This window comes from Peromyscus maniculatus, chromosome 19 (genome assembly GCF_049852395.1).
Source record: "Peromyscus maniculatus bairdii isolate BWxNUB_F1_BW_parent chromosome 19, HU_Pman_BW_mat_3.1, whole genome shotgun sequence".
In the NCBI taxonomy this organism is placed as follows: domain Eukaryota; kingdom Metazoa; phylum Chordata; class Mammalia; order Rodentia; family Cricetidae; genus Peromyscus; species Peromyscus maniculatus.
In genome coordinates, this window is record NC_134870.1 from 52,901,302 (window position 1) to 52,924,830 (window position 23,529).

The 23,529-nt window shown below is 48.1% G+C and overlaps 1 protein-coding gene across 5 annotated transcripts in view; it reads right to left on the reverse strand.

The window, feature by feature from the left end:
* Nucleotides 1-23,529, reverse strand: part of Ablim3 (actin binding LIM protein family member 3) — a 115,461-nt gene that overhangs the window by 23,247 nt on the left and 68,685 nt on the right. For all 5 annotated transcript variants that reach the window (XR_013046137.1, XR_013046136.1, XM_006985157.4 and 2 more), the window contains 3 exons: nucleotides 23,333-23,426; nucleotides 17,266-17,353; nucleotides 2,354-2,412 (listed from right to left, as the gene is read on the reverse strand). Coding sequence is in view for 3 of the 5 variants with exons in the window: in XM_006985157.4 (XP_006985219.1) it covers nucleotides 2,354-2,412; nucleotides 17,266-17,353; nucleotides 23,333-23,426 (241 nt within the window). In the remaining 2 variants the exon portion in view is untranslated. The remainder of the gene's footprint in view (nucleotides 1-2,353; nucleotides 2,413-17,265; nucleotides 17,354-23,332; nucleotides 23,427-23,529) is intronic.

Sequence of the window (23,529 nt, forward strand, 5' to 3'; positions counted from 1 at the left end):
CAGCTCGTAGGGGACTATAGTTGAAGTACTCTGGCTTCCTCTGTTGCCGCTCTGCCCCGTCAACCAGCGTCTGTATGTGAATGGGGTCCAGCAGGCCTGGAACTTCAGGCTGCTGGACAGAAGATGAATTTATTTTCTAGTTATCTGTAGCCATCTTTTTTTTTTTTTTTTTGGTTTTTCGAGACAGGGTTTCTCTGTGTAGCTTTGCACCTTTTCCTGGAACTCACTTGGTAGCCCAGCTTGGCCTCGAACTCACAGAGATCCACCTGACTCTGCCTCCTGAGTGCTGGGATTAAAGGCGTGCACCACCACCGCCCGGCTGTAGCCATCATTTTAAATAGAAAGTTGTTCATAAAACTTCATTATCTCAGCCAATCATGTATTTATTTTAAATGAATAAAACTGCTTCGTTTTCAGTACTTGGTAGCTTAGTAAGCAACGCAGAAGCAAACAGAAGCTCACCTATTTGCACAATACGCCGATTCTTTGCAGTGGACCCTTGGCAAACTGACATCGACTTAAGTGAAAAACCTTAAAACATTATCTGCCTCTGCACAGTGGCCATGGTAGATTACCAGCCTCCCAGCCCCCAACAGTGTGATGCTCTCTCTGGGCATCTCAGCGTGTAGCCATGTGTGGTGATGGGACAGTCCAGGTCCAATCAAGGACCACTGGGAAATACATGTGGTTTTAGCGATCTCAGATTCCTGATGTGCAAGAGGAAAACAGGTGTGCCTCAGGACTGCTCAGTTTCCATCCATCTCGAGGCATTCTGAGTGGAGCTAGAGAATGGCGCTTCACCAAACCATGAATGAGAACTAGAGGTGGATCTGGGAACGTGAACAAAGGTGGGAACATTCTGATGACACCACATGCCACAGTGATGAAGTGGAATGTTTGGTTTCAAGCCTCCTGATTAGCTGGAGGAGGGCTCTTGATTTCGTGCTAACACATTTCGACAGCTGTCCCAACAACACTTAATTTCCCCCTTTGAATTAAAGAGTGTGCCAGCAACACTAGCGAGCATTTTTAAGACTTATTTTCAATATCTATTTCATTATCATTGAATTGATTTTGTTTCCAGCCAGTGTTACTCCTTCGTGCATGGCAACTTCAAGCTTCATTTTAAAATAAGTTCAGCTAAATGAAAAGGAGTTGAGTTGCTTTAAAGGAAAAAAAAAAGGAATGGGTACTGATATAAAGAGGTGGCACACAGACGTAGCAAAAAATGTCAGGGTTTTAAAGAAGAACTCAAGTTTGGGAAATTCTCCGGAGAGGAAATTGAGAAGAATAAGAGCTGGGTCTTCTTGTACTTTAAATGGGGCAAGCCTTAGAAAGTACAGGGCCAGGGATTCACATATGATCCGAAGAAATCACATATCAACAGGACCAGTTCTCTCATTAAATGGGTGAAAGAGCAAAGGGGAAGGGTTAATTAGCTGATCAGAAATTGTGCACCTGTGGGTTTTTTTTTTTTTTTTTTTTTTTTTTTTTTTTTTTTGTTGTTGAGAGGATTCTAGCAAGTAACGTAAGAGACTCTTAAGGGGTCAAGTTGCCAGCAGGGACGAGAATATAAAGGCATGTGAGAGCTCAAATATTGCTCCCCCACCCCTAACACACATCTTAGGAGCCTCTGTGCAGCATAAAGAGGCCAGGAACTCAAGCTCTCCCTGCAGCCTCGGTACCCGCGCCGCGCCCCCCCCCCCCCCCCCCCGCCCCCCGCCCCCTGCCTCTTTTACTATCAGGGACCCAGATTCACAGGCCTTTCTGGCTTGTCAGAGCGAAGCAATTCTGAGGGACCAGGGTCTCAGCTGGTCTGCTGTGAGCCTGGGGACAACACTCTGCATCGGATGCCTGGTTGCATCATTGCTGTCAAATCACTCTCTATAGACTCAATTTTCCTCACAGGCAAAGCAGAGAGATACAATTTCTTGCCCCATCTGCCACAGGGGGTTAGAGGAATCCAGCCAGAGCAGAGCTAAGAAGACATTCTGCAAACTGTCAATTACTGAGATGATAGTAACTATAATTATTAATAAATAACCCTAGGCTAGGGGAAAAAAATGCATGGCAATAAGTGCCTCAGATTGGCTGCCATCTTGGCCAGCATTGGTACGGTTATAATCTCGCCCACCCTAGACACACTTAAAAATTTCCCATGCATCAAGTCCTTTATTGTTTTCAAGATTCTCTCATATACAAGATCTTACTGCACCCCAAGCCCCAAGAAGCAACTCTCCTCATTAGGGAGCCCGCAGACATGGACACACATTTGGGAGCTGGTATGCTCTGCACTGAGGCGGAGCTTTCCCAACCTGTGGCGGAACGCAGCATGGAGGACCACGCCTCTTACCTTGAGCTTCTTCTCTGCCCTGGCTGCCTGCTTGCAGATTGGGTGCCAAACCTCAGAACCTAAGGGGCCAGGAAAATGACAAAGACTCAGACCTCTCAAAGTGACCAGAATCCCTACTTCATCTCAGTGTGACAGCATGTATACTCTGCACACACGCCAGTCAGGAGGACTTCTTTGTGTCTCACGGCTTCCTCAGCGCCCCGTTGTCTTGGAGAGCCACTGGTACGCCAATCTGACTACACATATGCATTTCCAGGGTGTCTACATCCTACTCATTTCTTGCAGTTCACATGGCATCCTTGTGAACTTTCTTACCTGCCGGCTGGAGGTGACTTTTCCCTCCTCTGGGCTCCATAGTTCTCTGAGGTCTCTTGGCACAGACAGTCTTATGTCATATTAGCGCATGAATTTGCCACCCTGAGTATCTCAACAGCACCTTCCGCTGAAAGGACTGAGCTTTATCCATGGGTCTGCCTCCCACAGCATCTGTATAGGGTTTGCCTTTCATGGAAGTCCATGGGTTTGTAGGGTGAAAAGATGACCAGACGGCTACTAGTGAGTGACACACAGCAGGTGGCCAGTAAATATTTGTTGAATGGATGAAGGGCAGTGGGGGTGAAAGAAGATGACCAGCCATGGTTAACCTCAGCTTTCTTTTCTCTTCAAAGACTTAAGAGAGAATTAGGACTTTATCAGAGCTATTGCATTTAAGGGGAGGAGGTGCCATGATGTATATTCTGCTGGGGAGCATGGTCTTGACCTGATAATTCCCCAGAGACTCCAGCCCTGTCAAACTTAGTACACGCATGTTGCTAATACTCATGTTTTATAACGGGTGGGAGTCCAGTTGGCTGGCTCCAGACCTAAGAGGCCAATTTGGAAAGGCATGAACAACAGGTGGCTGGTCACATGCTGCAAAGCCTCGAATGTTGCGCATTCCCCAAAGAAGGGACAGGTGTCCTGGATTAGAAGGGAAAAAAATAGGAACATATTATCCCCCCCTGGAGCCACCCCTCTGGTACCCAGCTCGAAAAGGAAAGGGGCCAGCAAATGGCTCCATTCCTGAGCACCCAGATGGCATTTGTTTGTCTGACTTCGTTTCTAGGTTATGCTTTCCAGGCTGTTGCCTGGAGCCCCTAAGACTGAAATATCAGTGAGAGCACAGGGGTGTGGCGTGAATCAGATAACCGGACCTGCAGGAGAGGAGAGAGAATCAGCTCCACATCTGGAGTCCAAAGGTCTCTTCTCTACTCAGCCCCTAATACAGCCCCCCTCTCTGGGTCCAGTCTCTTCATCTGAATAAACACTAAGGTAACACGTGGTCTTAGAGATTATTTTCATTTCCAAAATTCTTATTCTAGGGCTGGTTTTATTTTTTGTGGGACAAGAACCCCCCCCCCCATTTCTTATCGTTGGTATTCTCAGATGTTTTTAATTATTCAAGAGGAGTTTAGTTCTGTCTAAAGTAAAATGCAATGGTTATTAGAGTCCAGTAGAGGGACTCTGGGTCTGAGGCTCGGAGCCAGTGATCACAGGGTGTGTCTGCTCTCAAGCAAGCTGTGGGTTGTGAGCTTTCCTTCTGGGAGTTTAAATTACAGAGGACATTTCCGGTTCCTCTCTGAGTCGCTCCTGAGTCCGCCAGGAGTTGTTTACCACCATGGCTATGGCAGGAAACACATGTTCCAGGTCACTGTAGGAAACGCTTGAGGTAGACATGAAGGTCTGATGAGGTCATGCAATTGAGTGGAAGACCAATGGGAAAGGTGAATCAGGCTGAAGTCCAGGCTGAGGGGGGGATGACAGGAATGTGTGGGTTCAGACTAAACTGTCTCTCTTACTCCACAACATTGACTTATCTGATTGGAAATAAAACTGAGCCACACATGGTTGTTGGCTTTACTCTGCATACAAGAAAGCATGTTTATCTACGAACTGAGAGGGAAGAGGAAGACTCAAAAGACAGGAGGAAGATGTAATTAAAAATGAAAAAGTTGCCAGAGTTGCCAGAATATCATATATAGAAAAGCAAGTAATAAAAAGGGGGGTGGGGATTGCTGGTAGCTAGCAATAAACTCAGATAAACATAAGAAAAAGTGATTTTTTCCCCCCATGAAGACATGTATGAAATTATGGTCTCCTGAGCATTTATATCCCTGGTTATCAGATCAATAGCATGGCCTCAACACCTAGTGTGCAGGCTAGTTTGGGGTCAATTTGACACAGGCTGGAGTCATTTGGGAAGAGGGAACCTCAGTTGAGAAAATGTCTCCATGGGATCAGGCTGTGAGTGGAATCCTATAGGGCATTTTCTTGATTGGTGATTGATGTGAGAGAAAGCCCAACCCTTTGTGGGTGGTGCCATCCCTGGGCTAGTGGTCCTGGGTTCTATAAGCAGGTTGAGCAAGCCAGTAAGAAGCACCCCTCATCAGCTCCTGGCTCCACCCTACCCTGTTTGAGTTCCTGCCCTCAATGCTTTTGATGATGAACTGTTTTATGGCGCGAACTGTTTTACTGTGAGTGAAATAAACCCTTTCCTCCCCAAGTTGCTTTTGGTCAAGGTGTTTCACCACAGCAATAGCAACCCTAACTAAGACACGTGGGAAGAACATGATTATCTTTTTTTTGCCCCCAACACAGTGATTGGCCCATGTAAATGACTGGTTGGATCCTACCTTGGTATTTTCACAGTTATAGTGTGAAAGGCACCCTGAGAAGGGTGGCAATCAGAGAAGGGAAGGCAATAGAAATTAGTCCCTAAGACAGCATCTTCACCCTGGGAGAGAAGGTGGAACGGGAGGCTGAACCATGTCTGTGTGCATTTCAGTGGTCTCTGAGCGAGGAGGCTTTCATTAGATTTGCAATAAGAACTTAGGGCGAACATTCCAGGGAAGGAAAACCAACTTTCATGAATTGAATGTTCTTGCTCATTTGCTAATGAGCTCCCGTCCTCCACAAATTTTCAAATATACACCAGATAGGAATGTGCTCAGCATCAATATTGAGTAAGGGACTCATCATATTGTCAATCACACTGACAGATTTTCAAACAGCCATCTCACTCCTCGAAGATCTTGTTTCTACATTAATAGTTTTTTTTCTATATTCATAAAATAAGCATTTGACCTGTCCAATGTTCCCTATGAGAATGCAAATTCTATGAAGAGAGATTCCTATCTATGTGTCTACAAGGACCAAAGAGTCTCAACAAATACTTGCTGAGTAAATGACTAGAGAAGCATGGGCTGATGAGATGATTCAGCCTGTAAAGATAATTGCCACCAAACCCGTTGACCTGAGTCTGATCCTCAGGACTTATGTGGTAAGAGAGAACCAGCTCCGACAACTTGTCCTCTGACTACATGTGCATTGTGGATAGTTCACACACACACACACACACACACACACACACACACACACACACACACACACAGATAAACGAACACAACAACAATAATAATAAAGCTTTCAAAAAGAAGCAAGATATTTGATGTTAGGCCAGCTGGATTCTCTAAGCTAGAGATTTGGGAAAACAGAGGAAGCCAGCCTCTGATTTTGACAGCTACAATTCTAGACTGAGTAGAAGAGCATTCACTAGGTAGTGGTTGTTGAAGGGATGACCTGTGTGGAGAACTATTCTCATAACCTGGTGTAGATTCTTAGGTCCCCATGCTGAGCCTCTGATACCAATTTCTTGGAGGTGGGGCTGAGAAACAGACCCGACAGCTCTCCAGGTGACTTGACGGCTCTAAAGATGAGAGCCAGATGGTTAAATACAACACAGCACTCCAAGTTAATTTTTAAGAATGCTATGGGACAAGGAAACTAGTGGTCCAAGACAGAACTCTAACATCTTACAAGAATGGGACATGTTTTGTTTAGACTCCTGACGCAACAAGTCACTCTTTCTTACTCTCAGAGACTGTCACCCACAGTCCCAGGTTCTGTGGTTGAAACCTATTGTGAAGGTTCTAGGACAATCAGCTGACTTGAGATAGAAACCCAAATCCAGCAAATATCAGGCCTGCTTCGATGCTCAGCAGAACCAGCAGGACTAGGTAAGCCACGCCCCAGACCTGCAACATCTGGGGCTGACAGGATGCTAGGATCCCACCCTCCTCTCTGCTGGACCTTGACATTCATTCTGCCAGCGCCCCTTTGAAAATGTCAGAGCTGGATCTGGTGTGGTTGTCTTGCCAAATGCCCAGCGAGTCCGAAGTTCTGGGTCAGCACTGTGTCAACATTTTCGAATCGGAATGTTTTTAGACTCTGTGGGTTGCCATAATCCTCCCAGTATCTAACTCACAGCCCTTCTCACTTGGTGATGAAGGTGGCTGAGTTTCAGGTTTCTGATTCTGCAGGGAATTCTGCCTCGACAGGTTTCTTCTCCCGATTGCTCATGACCACAGCAGGGCGAGGTTGCTCGGCACTCTGCCTCCATGGCAGCAGCACTGCCTCTGTGACCTGACCCAGCAATGACCTTGGAGTTGCTCCGTTAATAACAACCCTTATCCAGGGCCAGAGAGTCGGCTCTGTGGCTAAGAGCACTTGCTGCTCTACCGGAGGACCCGAATTTGGTTCCTAGAGCACACACAGGCAGTTCATCACCCTAACTCCAGCTTCAGGAGATCAGCTGGCCTTCTCTGACATTCATACTCATGTGCACATACCCACATGCAGAATACACTGTAGAGGGGAGTCTGTAGACACAAAGCACATTAGTGGATACCAGACGCTTGTAGTAGGTGTGAGCGAGTAGACAACTGCTCACAGGGGATTTCTTTTGGGGTGAGATAGAGACACACAGATGACGGCTGTACAGCATTGTGAATGGACTAAAATCTTCCTAAGTACATATTTTAAAATGGTTGCTTAGATGTTATGTGAATTTTTATCTCAAGAGAAAGGAAAACCCCTGCCCCATAACCCAGAGGAGGTGGACTACTTCTGCAGACTATAGGGCACTTCACTGTTTCTCTTCCCCCGAGGGTGCAGAGTCTGTGGACGGGGATGAGCAAGCTCTTCCCTGGGCTTTAGTGTACAACACTATCACCACTGCCATCATCCTGGATGTCAGGGGTCTTCCCCAGGCATCGGGCACTGGATGCATTATCTAATGCGATATCCCATGAGGCTTGAGGCCTGGTTATGCTGCTTGTGGTTTCGCTGGTTGCACTGTCCAGAGCAACTCAGTCCTGCTCTGTGCCTTTCTTTCCCATCTACAGAGTGGGGATTGATAATGTCAACCTTGTAGGTTTGTTATGAGGATTAATGAACACATACACATACAGAGAGAGAGAGAGAGAGAGAGAGAGAGAGAGAGAGAGAGAGAGAGAGAGAGAGAGAGAGAGAGAAAACACTGGAATGATACCTGTTTATAGTAGGCATTATGCATAAATTTTTGTTGTTAATATTATCTCCTGTCTCCCATGCAAACATCATGTACTAGGGGCTAATTAGTTTGGGTAAGCTGAAAGGACTTAGAGAGAGACTGGAGGAGAAGGTTTACTCCTTGACTCTCAGGAGCAAGGCCTGGGTAAGCCAGAGGACAGCAGCTGAGAGGCTGGCTGCAGGGTGTTGTGAAAACAGTCCATTTTTGGAGGCAAGCTCTTAATGACGGGAAGCAAAACCTCCATGGCTCCAGGAAGTCCCTAAAACTGATCAGACTTAACACGTTTCTCTCTCCCCAAGCTTATATAATCAGCAAGGGCTGCTGGAAGATACTCATAGACAAGCCAAGTTCCCTGGAAGAGGCTCAGGCCAACAGAGCCACTGGGAAGACACACTCTTCAACCAGCTGAGCTGCCTGTAGGCTGTGCAGTATGCTCCAGGGTCCCAGCTTTTCTGAGCTGTCACTCATGCTGGGGTGGCTTTTGGTGATGCAGCCATCTTCGAGTCATTTCTGCTACTGTGAGTAACCGCTCACCCACACTCCTGTAAGTAACCCCAATAAAGCTCATTGGTTCAGCAACTTATACTTTTGTGGTATCCATACTTGAGTCTGTCTTCAGTTCCCTATCCGGGGTGAGTATATGTCTGCTTCTGTCTCCCCCAAAACAAGTAGAAGGACACAGAGACAAATGTCTGGCTACACAGGTGACGTTTCTGAACAGAAGCCTGGTGTGGCTGCCCCTGCACCCTCTTGGCACGAGGAAGCAGTCTTGAGGCTTGCTCTACCAAGAGGCAGAGGGAGAAAAATGTCTGGCAACCACAATGCTGGTTACCATGGACGGCATCAAGCAGGAAGGGACAAAGAACAAAGCAGGACTGAGGGTCCAGTAATTCAGGGGACGTGGACAGTAATGAGAACGATCTGAATGCTTAGGATATGCCAAGCAATTGGTATTCACATTTTCCATTATTATTATTATTTTTCTTGTGAGACTTTATTGATGCTATGAGAAGCCTGTGAGGAGGAGACCTTGAGCATGAGGTGTGTCCAAGGGGTACATAGTATAGACAGGGCAAAAAAATATTTATTATTATTTTTTTATGTGCATGAGTACTTTGCATGCATGTACATATGTGTTCCATGTGTATGCATGCTACATATGAAGGCCAAAAGAGGGCATTGGGTCCCTTGAAAATGGAATTACAGATGGTTGTGAGCCACCATGTGGGAGCTGGGAATCAAATCATCTGTAAGGACAACAAGTGCTGCTAACCACTGAGCCATCTCTCTAGCCCCTATTACTATTACTATTACTATTATTATTATTATTATTATTATTATTATTACTAGTGTGTGTGTGTGTGTGTGTGTGTGTGTGTGTGTGTGTGTGTGTGTATGGTATGTGGGGCATGCATGTGAGTATGTGTGTGTGCATGGGTCCACGCAGGGGCCAGATAAGGATGTTAGGTATCTTCCTGTGTCAGATAAGGATGTTAGGTATCTTCCTGTGTCAGATAAGGATGTTAGGTATCTTCCTGTGTCACTCTCTGCCTCACTCCTTTGAGACAGGATCTCTCACCGAACGAGAAGCTCACTGAGTAAGTGAGGTTGGCTGACCAGCAAGCTCTTGAGTTCTGTTCCCCAACCATGCCCAGCTTTTATTTTTTTTTTTATTTATTTTTTCTCGAGACAGGGTTTCTCTGTGTAGCTTTGCGCCTTTCCTGGAGCTCACTTGGTAGCCCAGGCTGGCCTCGAACTCACAGAGATCTGCCTGGCTCTGCCTCCCGAGTGCTGGGACTAAAGGCGTGCGCCACCAACGCCCGGCCATGCCCAGCTTTTAATGTGGATGCTGGGGATTCAAATTTAGATGCTTGCACAGGAAGTTCTCTTAGCCAATGAGCTAACTCCTCTCCTCTCCCCAACATTATTATAACACATTTAGAGTGTGCCTGGGCCTGGCCTCAGGCTGCATACTCAAGGGCCCCTTGACAACATCAGTATCTAAATAAAAACAATAATGATAATATAAAGGTAGTTAGCACTGAGAAAATATGCAGAGCCCAATTTAAGCTTTCCTTTGTGTCTGTCTTTTTTTTTTTTTAATTTATTTCAATTTTTTTTTAGACAAGATCTTGCTATTTAGCCCAAGGTAGCCTTGAATTCATGATTTGCCTGTCTCAGCCTTTTAAGCGTTCTTTGCCTCCTTTCTTTTCCCCCCTTTTTTTTGTGGGTATGTGTGTGGGGTGTGTGTGTTGGGGCAGGTGCATGTGAGTGTGTGGGTATACATACCCATGCATGCACATGTAGAAGCCAGAAGAGGACACTGAATATCTTCTATCTTCTCTGCCTTATTCCCTTGAGACAGACAGCATCTCTCACCGTTTCAGCTAGGGTGGCAGTGAGCTCCAGGGATCTGCCTGTCTTCACTCCCTTATGCTGGGGTTACAGACACATGCACCTGTCTGGCTTTTGGCACGGGTGCTGGGGATTCCAACCCAGGTCCTCAGGCCTGCATAGCAAGTGCTCTCATCCACCGAGTTATCTCCTGGCTTCCTCAGCGTGCTCTTAACGTCACGATGGTAATATTGACACAACCCGGCACTGATGAATGTGTGGCACCCTAGGGCACAGCCACCCCGAGGGGTTCGTCATGAGCTCCGACTGGCAGAGCCAGCAGTACCTGGCTGTGCACCGAGCCCACACCCTGTAGTTACTCCACACAGCAGATCTGGGTGGTGGTGAAGCCGAGGTCCCAGGAGCTTGGGCGTCTTAGCCGTCTGTTCACCTTTATCTTTCCAGCCTGACATGGGCCTGGCATTTGCCCACGTGAGGTCATCAGAACCTCTCTGGGACTCCTCAGATGGGAACAGCACCTCTCTGCACAGCTGCTGGCTAGAGGCTGGCTACATCCTCCTTCCCACCACATGGCTCCATGCCCAGAGCAGGAGAGTATGAGGCCATTGCAAAAAGATGGAGAGAGGAGACAGGCTTGGGGACATTCAGGGGTCCCTCAACAAGGCTGCTTCTAGATGCTTCTTGGTCTTGTCAGCCTATCAATCACTCCCCTTCTGCCCACAGTGGCTGGAGTTGAGTTTCTGCCACCTGAAAAGTCCAGACTAATAAAACCTCTCCTTAAACTCAGACTTGAGTATCTGACACATTCCTGACTTGCCCTGAAGGCAATTTTGTTTCTTAGAACACAGAGGAAGCAACTGGAGAAATTGCTGCTCTGGACCTAATTTTGACCAACATGAACAAATTGGCCGTGAAGCAGATGTGACATGTAACTGGTGAGAAAATGGCCACATCACTTTGAGTTTGTGGTGACCTGATCCGAATAAGCTGGAAACAGACTTTGGACATACAAGCCTCAGATACAACACTGTATCTGTATCACTGTTTTCTGTGATTCAAGATGTTAGGTAACCCTTAAAAGCTTGAAGAGAAAAAAAAAAAAAAGAGGCAGCTCATCAAAAATTAAAATACACTCTATTTAAAATGAAATGTGCTTAGTACAGGCAGACTTAAGGAAATAGCAATTTGGTAAAAGAATAAGATGTTTGGAAAATCTAAAATTATATAGCAGGATTGGGGAAACATACTTTTGAAAGTTTTTAAGCACAACTCCTACAACCTGAACTGTCACTAGAGAGATCCAACTGAAAGGAATAATAACCTTGATGTGCGGAAACGGTAGCAACCCCTTTGGCAACTGTGCCTCAGCAAGTGTGGCTGCAGAGGATTGGAAGATCAAGAATGTGGGCTGGTATGCCATCCTCTGCGACAACTGCAGGCCCTCAGTGGGACAGCTACCGGCCTGGTGCACCTGTCGTAGTGACCTGTCAGGAAAAGGAGGCCTTTGCTGAACATCAGTAGCACCTCCTGCTCTGCCAGGACGTGCCTCCCACTACCAGGTCCTTGTATCATCTGAACTAAAAAGAATGTGGTCTGAAATAGCCTCGGCTCTACAGAGAAGGCTTGACGTAAACCCTCCACGGCAGCCCCGGGATCTGTGGGGTTTGCGTTAAACACAGAACGGAGGCTCTTCGCTTTATTTTTGGGTCATGGCTTTGCTCAAAATCCGGTGAAAGACACAACAGACCTTCTTTCTAGAGGAACGTCTGCATGTGAAATCTGGCAAGCAATTTCAGGAGGTGCACAGTGTTCAGAAAGCCTGCTGTGAACCTCCAGGTAAGAGTTTGGTAAGAGAGGATCTGGGGAGACGCCTCAGCTGGTAAAGCGCTTGCTGTGTTAACAGGACCTGAGTTCGATCCCCAGAACCCATGTGGAAAATCCAGGCACGGTGGCTTACACTTGTAATCCCAGTGCCGGAGGGGATGGGGCAAAAGGCTGATTCCTGGAACTCGATGGCCTGGCACCTTCCCTTACTTGGCCGGTTCTAGGCCCGTGAGAGACAGCCCCCGACTCGAAACCCAATGTGGGGGCGAGGGAGATGGCAGAGCAGGAAAAAGTGCCCACAAACCCAACAGCCTGACTTCGTTACCTGGAATCCCCATTAAAAAAACAGTTGGATGCACTCAGGGCACACATCTGCAATCCCAAGACTCCTAAGGTGGAATGGGAAGCAGAGACAGGAGAATCACCTAGATGTTTATGGCCCTGCTAACCTGGAGTATACATCGAAGTTCATAGAAAAGAGGCCCTGCCTCAACAAGGAGAGAACCAGTTCCTGAAAGCTGTCCTTTGAGCTTCACATACAGTGTTGCTCAGTTGCCTCTCCTTCCACTGACAAAACAAACAACAAACAAAGCTGTATACTGTCTGAGGAAGGTCACTGGGGGCTGTTTTCTAATGCACACACACACACACACACATACACACACACACTTTTGTAACAGGTAAAGCAAAATGCTTTGAGGAAACCCTAGTAGACACACTAATCAAGTGTTGTAAATTCCCTAATCCCGAGTCCTTCCGGGAAATGACAATGTAAATGTTTTTAGATCACCCGGTTAGAACAGATCAGAACACCTTCCGGTTGTCTCCAAACTCTCCCTTTCCACAGCTTGCTAGTGACGCCTCCACTTCAATAGACAGAATGGGGCAGAGCCCTGAAGACTCAGTACTGTACTGGACGGCACGCATGCTGAAGCGGTGGGTAGACCCGTGATAACCACTGTTTCTCGAGTTTAACCCTGGCGGGACTCATACTTCACTCCAGCACTTTCGTTAGCAGTGTAGGGTCTGTCCCAGGATTTCAAACCGAATTCATCGACTAGGCAAATGGTAAGAGCTGACCTTGTGCAGCCCAGTGTTCACTGCCTCAGATCCATGCAATGGGGAGGGGAGTGGCCCGTGGTGCAGCTGGAAGGCTGGATACAGACTACACTCCGTTTTCTTGGACGGAGGCATATTTAGGAGGAGAGGGCGTGTACAACATTTAGAGTCCAGCACGAAGCCCAAGTCTGCAGCGACTTTGGCCTTTGTGACTTTCAGTTCTGCTCTGAACTTGAAGTACTTCAGCTTTATTCTGCTGCACTAAAACCAGTGACCTAATTTCCTAGGGGGAAGCCCAAATGAAGGGTTTGGATAACAAACAGATTAGAAGTCTGGCCTCTTTATGGAAACAGCTGAAAGACAGAATGGGCAACAGAACTTAAAGAAAAAGAAACTGGCCGCAGTCTCCCGGGGACCTCAGAAGTTCCCCGGACAGACATCTCCCAAGTAGAGCCCATCAGAAAGCCATGGCACCGTGAGCAAAACACAAAGTCGCGAACCAAAGATATACCAGGGGTCATCTACCAGAACCGGCCTGTCCTGCTACACAACCCTGAGGCTGGGTCCATAACCGTGGGCCCTAATGGTCTTTGTCTCTGGCCCGCTTCACCTCCACACCTTGCTGCAAGGGCTCTCAGCACCTTCCAGTTCCTTCTGTCCCCCAGTGTTCCTGAGGTGTGTTCGTCTGTCCTTTTTGCACCATGTATATGGGCTGCCTCAGTTTTCCCTCCGTGGGATGCTTCCTTCCACCTGGAGACTTTGGGCCTGCTATCCACACTGCCTCCACCACGTTCCTCTCCTCTTCATCACCTCTCCCCGTTACTCATGCTCAGGATCCTGGCGTGAAATGTCCTTTCTTCAGAGGCGCCCCCCCCCCCCCCCCGGCTTCTTAGCCTTCTGATACATTCCCATTGCCCCCAAAGCCCCCAAACTTTCTCCTCAGAGCACTTTCCCCCCTTCGTTATTGGTATTGTTGCTTCTGTTTGATTAATGCCAGTCTCTCCTTTCTGACAGGAAACTCCAGCAGGGCACCGAGCATGCCTGCCTTGCTCATCTCCAAGCAGAGTGCTTGGCATGCAATAGAGAGCCTGGAGTCGTGTGACCTTCACTGGACTGGATCAATGAGAGATTGATACCAGCCTCGCTTGACAAGGGAAGGGAGAGACCCAGAGAGGGAGTCACTCCTCGAGATCACAACCCATTAGTGGAAGAGCTGACACTTGAACTCAGGACTCCCAGCTCTCTGCGGGCTCATCCCACCCCTGTACTGCCATTTCTTGGGTCCTGGTGCGATTACTCTGCGAGGGTATTCTAGGCTCAGCTCCCAGCGGTAACTGAAACTCCTGCTGCCTGCCACCCACACATGCCACCCATAACCAGAATCATTTATGACTCTAGCACCCATGGCCCAAGCCCCCTCATTCCAGATCACTCAGCATCCCTTGAGGCAGGTCCTCTGTACTCTGCAATTACTCCCACTCTCCTAGGAGCCAGAAGGGTAGGGATGGGGATAATTAATGAGAAGGCGACAGCTCTTCTTCATTACCAAGAATATCTCCCACCTCCTGGAGGCATTTCTGCCCTGAGTTCTATGGTACATTTTCTCTCACAATCACCGAGCTCTTGGCTTGACTTCATTGCTTAACTCCCTCAGCATCTGTGGGAAGTTGGGTCGTCAGAGTTCCTAACTCATGGCTGGGAACTCCCTGAGGGCAGGGCCTTTGTCTCTGCTGCTCCTTCCTGCCTCTCCAGCTGTTAGAACACTACTGGACCCATGCGAGGCCTCAGTAGATATAGAAGTGAACGAAGAGAGGGCTTTCTTTGATCCGAAATTGACGACACTTGTATCTTACAGGGGCAGCTTGAAGTCTATCATGCAGGTTAGACAGACAATCAAGGCCCAGAGAGTTAAGGGGTTTGTCGAAGGTAAACAAGTTAGTAAGCAATAGTTCCAGGACTCAGTCGGAAGCAGTCTAGGCCCAGGTAGCCAAGGGGAAAGGTGAGGATTTGGAATTTGAGCAGGAAGGTGAAGATGCTGATTGCTAAGCAGTGCATGGATGGGAACGTGGGTGCGAGAGCAGGTTCAACCCCAGGAGGCTGAGAAGTTGAAAGGAACACTGCACAGCAGAGGTTCAAGTGTAAACTTCACATCCTAGCGGTGGCTGGCTCGCTAAGACTTGTAACACAGGGTCCTGATGCAGGAATTGCTCAGGATCGTGGAGGATGCTGGTGCTCATGGGGAGCGACAGGGACCAGATGTACAAGACAATTCTTACGCCGAAGAATTACCTAGCCCTAGATCTCAACAGTGTTGAGGTTCAGAAACTCTGCTGTAGGGACAGAGGGCAAAGTACAGCTTGAGCATCTGTGGTAAGGACAAAATCCCAAAGAAGACCACTCCCTGCAACTGGCCTCTGGACTCAGGATTATTTTCTGGGGGGAACCTTGAAGGATTCCTACTCCTCACCAAGAGCCCATGTGAGCCTTCTCGGCAAGGCTAATCAGAGTGCCTCGGTCAACACCCTAGACAGTCTCAGTATCACTCAGAATTGAATCTCTTCCTTTCGGAGTCCCCACGGCCTCTTGTACTTTGCTTGGACTTGGTTTTCCCTGGCTTGTCTAAGAGTTGTTGGCCTTCTCCTTGCCTCTCAGCCTTAACACTGGCCCCACCGAACCCACCACTCTCATGTGACAATGTTAGGAGGAGGGGGCTTTGCGGAAATGACCACGTCATGGGAGCAGAATGTGTATGGCTGAGATCAATACCCTCATGAAATAGACCTCAGGGGACCACCTTGTCCCTCCCACCATGTCAGGATCCAGCAAGAAGGTAGCATCGGTGTGAAAGTATGCCACCACCAAGACAGTTAACCTGTAGGCACCTTGATCTTGGACTTGCCAGCCTCCAGAACTACCAGCAAGAATACATTTCTATCATTTATGAGCCGCCATCTATGTTAGTTCGTTTGCAGCCTGAACAGACCGAGGGATCAGCTGTTATGTTTTGAATCTCAAATGTCTACCATAGGCTCAAACTGGGAATGCTCATTTCTCAGCTGGGTACCGTGGGAGGCGGAGGCACCTTTAAGAGGTGGGGCCTGGCGGGCAGAAGTAGATCACTCACTACAAGCGGGCCTTTGAAAGTTCTAGCCTGCACCCTGGTTCAGGCCTCTCTGGCTCCCTGCTTCCCCGTTCACCGCGATAGAAATAGCGTACATCACAAGGTCCACTGCTATGACCCCTTTCCTTGCCACGGTGGGCTGAAAGCCCTTTGAGCAAAATGAAATCTTTCTCTCTTGAAGTTGCTCTTGTCAAGTGTGTCGGTAACAGGGCTATAAAGAGAAATGAGCACACCAGTTAACCGCCACTCACCAGGAGCTCCGCTCTTGGCCCTTCTGTAGGGGACCATGCCTGGCACGCCTCCCACCGTACCCTCCCCTTAACATCATTTGTCATGACTGACAGTCGTTCATGTGATCATCGAGTAACCCCTAGTTCCTGCCTTGGGCTGTGGGGTTGTGATGAGACAGGGCTTTGACGTTAGGGGCCCCAGAAGTAATTGCTAACATGAAGTTGGTTTGGCAGTGTAGGTAGTTCAAGTCCAGAAACAAGGTTTGGTGCCTTGGCGAGAAGGCCCCAGATGAGAAGCCGAAGTGATTTTTATCCAATCAGTGGGATGGGAGGGGCCTGAAAGGCCTTTCAGAAGAGCAGAGCCAAGAGCACCGTGACGTACTGGGATGAGGGGCTGGACAAAGGGCAGATGGATGAGTGGAATCTGAAGATAACTGGGTGGCTGAGACAGGAATCCTGGGACAGAAGGGCTAACTCTGGGAGGGGAAGCCACCTGTGGCTTCCACCCTGGGAGCCCTGAGCAATGGCCTCCTATGACGATCTGAGATGCGGGGAGTTGCAATGGAATGGAACAGAACGGGTAGAAACCGTGTGGACTCGGTAGCCTGGGCATCCCCCCCTGAGGTTCTCCGACTCCTTGGCCTTGTACAGCTCAACCTCCCACCCCCAGGTGGAGCCAGAGGAATTTGCTGAGAGCATTGCCAGGGAAGCAGGCCAGTGCAGCAGCCGGTGCAGGCACACGGGGATGGAAGGCAGATTACATGTCAGTTCATATTAGTCACTCGGGCAACTTTCCTCATCCACCCAGAGAGGAGAGAATTAATTGCAATCTTGAAGACGAGCCAACCGCAACAATAACACCGCAATGGAACGGAGTTATCTCCTTTCCAACCATGAGCCTATCAGAACGCCTCCGAGGGTCAGATTTGCTTACCTGTGAGATACATCTCCTCCCCTTCAGTGAACATCTGGTGGCAGCGTACACATCTGGCACAGGTGGGGTGGTAGTGTTTCCCTCCTGCCTGTGGGAATCAGGATATGAAGCAGAACATCAGAACTGAGGCTACTGTCCAGTAGGGGCTGGTGGGTGAATACTTCCTGAGTACACTGGTGGTGTTGGTGACTCTCTCCATGGCCCTGTTGTTGGTGAGGAGGCTTCCCAGGGGGCATCCACAACTATATGAGAGTCCATCCAGAGAGCTTGGCGATTCCTTCATGGGTCCTGGTGGAAGCTCAGGGGATTTCCCTGGATATGTGCAGGGCAATCAGAGGTCACCATTCCCCATCTCCTCATTGCCCAAAGGAAATGTTTTGAGGACTGCCAGCCTGTTCCCAACTGTGTGTGGGGCCCTAACACTAGTGAAAATGAAGGTGACTGTAAGTGTTAGTATATGAACTTGAGATTTCATAACATTGTCCCAGGATAATGAAAGAGAAGAGAAGAGGAGAGGGAAGGGGAGAGGAGGAGAGGAGAGGAGAGGAGAGGAGAGGAGAGGAGAGGAGAGGAGAGGAGAGGAGAGGAGAGGAGAGGAGAGGAGAGGAGAAAGAGAGATCCTTTTCAACCCTGTTTGAATTCTGACTTCACCAAGGAAGATACACCAGTTTCGAGTCCATGCATCTGCAGCATTATTGAAAACACACTCATCTAAGAATGAGAACAAGCATGAGGCTTAGAGTCTTCACTAACAAGAAAATTTGGCTAGAATGAGACTCCTCTTGGGTTGTCTTCAATTGGCAAGTGACTCTGTGTTTCCTGTTACTTTGTAGCAGTTGTCTGCTAAGTGAGTCAACGTACAGACAGATTAAAGTATTAGGTAAGGCTGGGTGTTCAAGGTTTACAAACACGGCAAAATTTATGAGAATAGCTTAAGAAGGATAGTTTTTTTTTAAACGGGCTCAGTGTATAAACTATGTTATGTGAGAGCAGGACCTGCTAGGGAGCTCCTAATACCTAGGCTGGATGACTGCACCCGGATCTCTTAGCCTGAGCCTGGCCTACTCTAACCTGGCTTTGGGAAGTCCATTCCTTTTTCCCACTTTTCTTCCCTACCGTTATTTCATTTGAAAATAGAAATGAGTACACATCTTTTTTGGGGGCGGGGGGAGAAATGGTTTTTGAGAAAGTTGTGTTTGAAGGTCTCCCTGGAAATAGGTAGCATCGTCAGCTCCTCCCCTCACCCCCCCCCCCCATCTCACTTCTGCATTAGATGCTAGAATCCTGTCCCAGAAGACCTGATGTGCAAGGGCCCTTCGGTGACAGAGAATTGACACATGGGAAGGGTAGTACAGAGGCTGGGGTGGGAGGTGAAGCATGTTTTGAATGATTTTTTTTTCCATGTCAGGACAGGTATTTTTAGGGGAGGGATGAGGTAAATGGGTGACTATTGGGGGGGTCATGAAAAATCACAACTATGTAAAGAAATCTTACTTCCAAACAATCTTAGGGGTGGGGTTCTTGGGAACAGGAGAAACTCTTTTATCTCAAAACTTAGCAAGAATGTGAAAAGGGCAGATTCTTACAAAAGCAAAACAATCCTCAATGTCCCCCTTCTCCATTCTTGGTTGTTTATGTGGCTCCCACCAGTGGGAAAATGTCCTTGTTGTCAACCGAGTAAGCTGTGCTCAAACTTTAGAAAGAACCTGCTATTTTCCCAAGCAAGGAAGTCGTGGGACTGATCCTCTAGTACCATGACAAGGATAATCAGCTTAATTAGTAGCCTCTTCCTACTGTGTATCCTCATCATTTCAATTATAGGTCCTTTTTTTGGCCCTGATTTTTTCCCCCCATCATGGCAACAGTAGCTTCACAATACTGAAGAGCACATCTTCTTAAATGTCACACCCCACCACCCTGCCCCAGACGAAAGAGACATCATGCCTGTCTCAGCAACCTTGGTCCTGGATAGTTCAGAAAACAATGGGAGAGAAGGGAGATTGCCAGGGTAGACTTTACCCAGCATGAAGGAACAAAGGAGAGAGATGCAGTGAGCTATTTTACTCCCAAGCTGAAGTCAGGAAAGCAGTGAAGAAAAGTAGCAAAGAGTTGGTATCCCTAAAGGAGGCCATAGTAGAGAGCCCCGAGAATGGTGGCCAAGGTGTGATGTGGAGCAAGAGCAGGCTGTGGTTCTTTTTGCTGAGGACATAGGAAGGATTGGCTGACACTCAGTATAGTGAGTTCTGACCTGGAAGAAGGAGTCATGAGATGGCCTCAGAAGAGAACGGGAATGTTGGGATGAGAAGATAAGAAACAGTTTTAAGTGTCTGCAGTATACTGGAAATGTGCTAGCCCTGTACTGGGCAGTTACTGCCTAGCCAGCCAGCATCCTTTCCCATCTTCCAGAAATAGCACTAAGCTTTGCTCAGTTGGACCACCCGCCATCAGGCCATATGGTTATATTGTGTTAGTCCCACCAATAAGCTGATTCCAACTCTATGGGCACAGTGGGCTCAGGGATGGGCCTGAAGTTATCCAGAGAGCCCCCAGATGTTTGCTGAGCCATTAAGAATGAAAGTTTGTTATCCACCACGGATGTGGCTGGTAGGATATAAGCCTGAGCAACTGGTGTCCAATACCCCAACCACAAGGCAGAATCCTTTTCAGAATAAAGGCAATGCAAAAGAATGCAGAGCCAAGATGGTCAGAGATTCAAGTGATCTTAATCAGTCCCATTCTCCAGCTGTGTTTAAAGCCAGAATGACGCCTACACTCTTATTATGGAAATGGATACATGTCCTTTTCAGCCCCCATGATTTGAGTGTAGCTTCTGCCTTCCAACTGAACAAAGTCCTGCTTAACATATCCATTAGGAATGAAATGACAGTCTTCACTATTGACAAAGACTGACCGGAAACTAACTTGCTTAAGGTTTCTTGGCTAGATGTGGTAAAATTAGAATTCAAATTCCTGATTTTTTTCTCCCACCCCCTGAATATCTGAGAGCCTTAGGCACCACTGTGGGATCCAGAAGGCTGGAGTCCCAGACTCCATCTCTGTCTCTGCCTTTGGAAAGGCACACCATTTGTCTTGGGTATCCCCTTTTTTCATCTGTAAAACAAGGAGGCTGGGATAGTTGATTGCTAAATGTCTTTCCCAGCTCAAAAGAAAAGAAAAAGTCAGCAAGTCCAACAGGCTGAAGGAGTTGGTACAAATGGGGTCAACGGGAACCCAGTTACAGCTGCCTGGAAGGGAGAGACTGCCCCAGCGAGAAACAATAGCTCTGCTTAAGAAAAAGCAGCCTCTAGAAAACCTTGCCAGCCACAGCCCAGTGTGCATCAAGGTTCTTCTCTTGAAAGAAAAGCCAGCTTGAGTGGCCTCCACCCCACCGGCTCTACAACTTGCTGGGTGCTTCTTCCTCATTTATGCAAAAGCAGCCAGCAATTCCTATTTAAGGCAAACTGTCACCACTCGTGCCAGCCTTTCCCAGCCCCCTTCTCCCTTAACTTCTCTAATTCTGACCAACATTCCGACTGACCTGCCATGTTTCCTGAAGCTCCATCTTTTACACTGTCCTCAGTTTTCCTATCACATCCTGTATGCACATGCACATAACAGGTCTACATATGTATGCAGGCTCATGTGTGTGCACATGCTTGAGAAGGCCAGAGGGGAGTCTTAGCTATCAATCCTCAGAAGCTGTCCATTTTTTAAAATAGTTTTATTTTGTGTGTATGACTACTTGGCCTTCATGTATGTCTGGGCATCACTTTCATGCCTGGTACACACAGAGACCAGAAGAAGACACCAGATCCCCTGGAACTGGAGTTACAGATGGTTGTGAGCTGCATTATGGGTGCTGGGAATTAAGCCTGGATCCTCCGGAAGAGCAGCCAGTGCTCTTAACCTGAGCCATCATAACCCCTTCACCTTGACTTTGGAGACAGCGTCTCTCACTGGCTTGAAACTTGCCACGAAGGCTTGGCTGGCTGACCAGTGAGCCCCAGGGAACTGCCCATCCTTACTTCCCCAGCACTGGGACTACCAAGTATGAACCATTGCACCTGACTTTTTAGTGCATGTTCTGGGGATCAAACTCAGGTCCTCGTGTTTCAAAGGCAAACACTTTACCAACGGAGCCACCTCCCCAACCCTCCTCCTATATCCTTGATTGTCTCTCCTCTTAGAAGAACTCCCACCTCTTTGTACCACCCGCAGGCAACCGTTTCCCAAGGCTGGTGCTAGCCCAGTCTGCCAATCTCTCTCCTCTGTCTCGGAAAACCTGACTACTCTCATTGTGCTATTATTCATTTCTGAGGGCTAGCCTTCTCCAGGTCGAGGCTTTGCTTCTGGGCTTTGACCTATGTTCCTGTCTGTCCTCTTGAAACCTTCCTGGCATTCCAATCACACCCCATCTCAAACGCTCTCCACGATTCTGCCTGGATCACCTGGCTTCTCTTCCACGTTCAGTTCCGTAGATGCCGTACTGAGCTTCTTGTCACCCAGACTCAACACTTTGGGACAACTTGGGCTTCTTCTTCCCCAGTCCCCAAATTCTCAAGTTGCCCCACGGTGGCTGAGCTGTTGAATTCCAACTTCCATGGTGCTGGAGACAAAGGTGGATGCCCTTGGTGCGCAGTGGCTCCCTGATGGCTTCTCTTCTAGTTTCCTCCAGTGAACACCACACTATCTTCTCCGTGGTGTAGCTCTAATCAGGTCAGCCCTGCTCGGTCTCCCCACAACTCCCCAGTGCCCAGTGAATCATACGTAGACTCTTTATTCTTGTGCCCGACACCCTTGGAAACCTGGGCCCAGCCACCTTTCCTGTGTGTATTCCTTTTCCTCTGCCTGGCACTCTTCACTGGTCCTTAGAGATGCTTAATCATTTAGTAAGTCCCTGCATTTGTTTATCTGATGCTCTCCAACTCCCTACAGTTAATTTTGCATATCATATCCAGCGTAGTTTTCAAACACATGCCATCTTATCACGCTGCTCCTTTTTAAAGTTCTCCGAGGGCTTCCCTCTACACTTACTATAAAACCCAAGCTCTTAAACAAGATGCACAAAGTCCCATGAAATAGGCCTTCTGTGACACAGCCTGCATTCCCACACTCAATTTTCAAAGCCATGCTGGCCTTTCTCCCTGTTCTGCCCCCTTGCTTTTCATACACTGACCTCATCATCCCTAGAGCTCTGCTTCAGCGCATCCCCTCACACAGGCCTGTCCTGATTCCTATGCTCTCCTGCTGAGCCCACATGTGACTGTAGAATCTTTTTCAACTTAGTCCTCATGGTAACCACAAGCAACTGGCAGCACTAATATTGCCTGCAGTAGCTGAACCAGCCTGCCATTCCTTAGCCACTGTCAGATGCAAAACCGAGGCCTACAGATGCAAACATCCTCACCACAAATAGGAGTATGAATTAGCAGTAGAGATATGCCACAACTCAATTGTCCCTATCCTTAGGCTATTATTTTTCCTTTACACCGAGCTCCTCACAGTAGATGGCCCCGAAGTATGGACAGGTAGCATCCAGCCCCACAGGGTGTGGAAGGAAAGGCTAGGAAGGCCAAGGACTCAGCAAGGGGCTGTAGGTTGTCTGTCACTGGCAGAGAGAGCTGCGCATCAGAGGCTGGGGAGAGCTGCTGTTGCCATGGCGATGGACCAGCCAGAGAAGGGCTTAGAGAGCAAGCTGCTAGACAAAGCTGGATCTTAAATCAGCACATTACCAAACAGTTAAAACGCAAAAAAAGGGCTTCCATCCTGAGGCAGAGCCAGGAGGAAAATCCTAACTGTTACTCCTTAGAAATCTGTCTGAGTCTGAACCCAAAGAAGCAGCTGATTTTCCCAGCACAGTGGTTTTTGAACCAAGAATTATTTTGTCCACATTCTATTTTGGGGATGCTCAGATCTTGGCAAGGTTATCTGGTCAGGGCCATGCAGTAAGCTGACTCTGGGAGGTTGAAACAATGGAAAAAAGGGCATGGGGTGACTTTCTCTTCTTCGGTGATGACTTTTTTGGAGTCACAGGCCATCCTGCTCATATGTGGTTACTCAGACTTACCTCCAAGACCCTGCCGCTGATGTACCGGTCACATGTCTCACATTTAATGCCAAACTGGGAGTGGTAGTCAGACTCGCAGTATGGAACACCATCCCTGCAAGAGGAAGTTCACATAGGGGGAGGAAGTTAGTAGAGTGGGGAGGATGTCCTTGGCCAGGACCTGGTCTGTGATGACTGGCCAAGACTGGGAGCTTGGG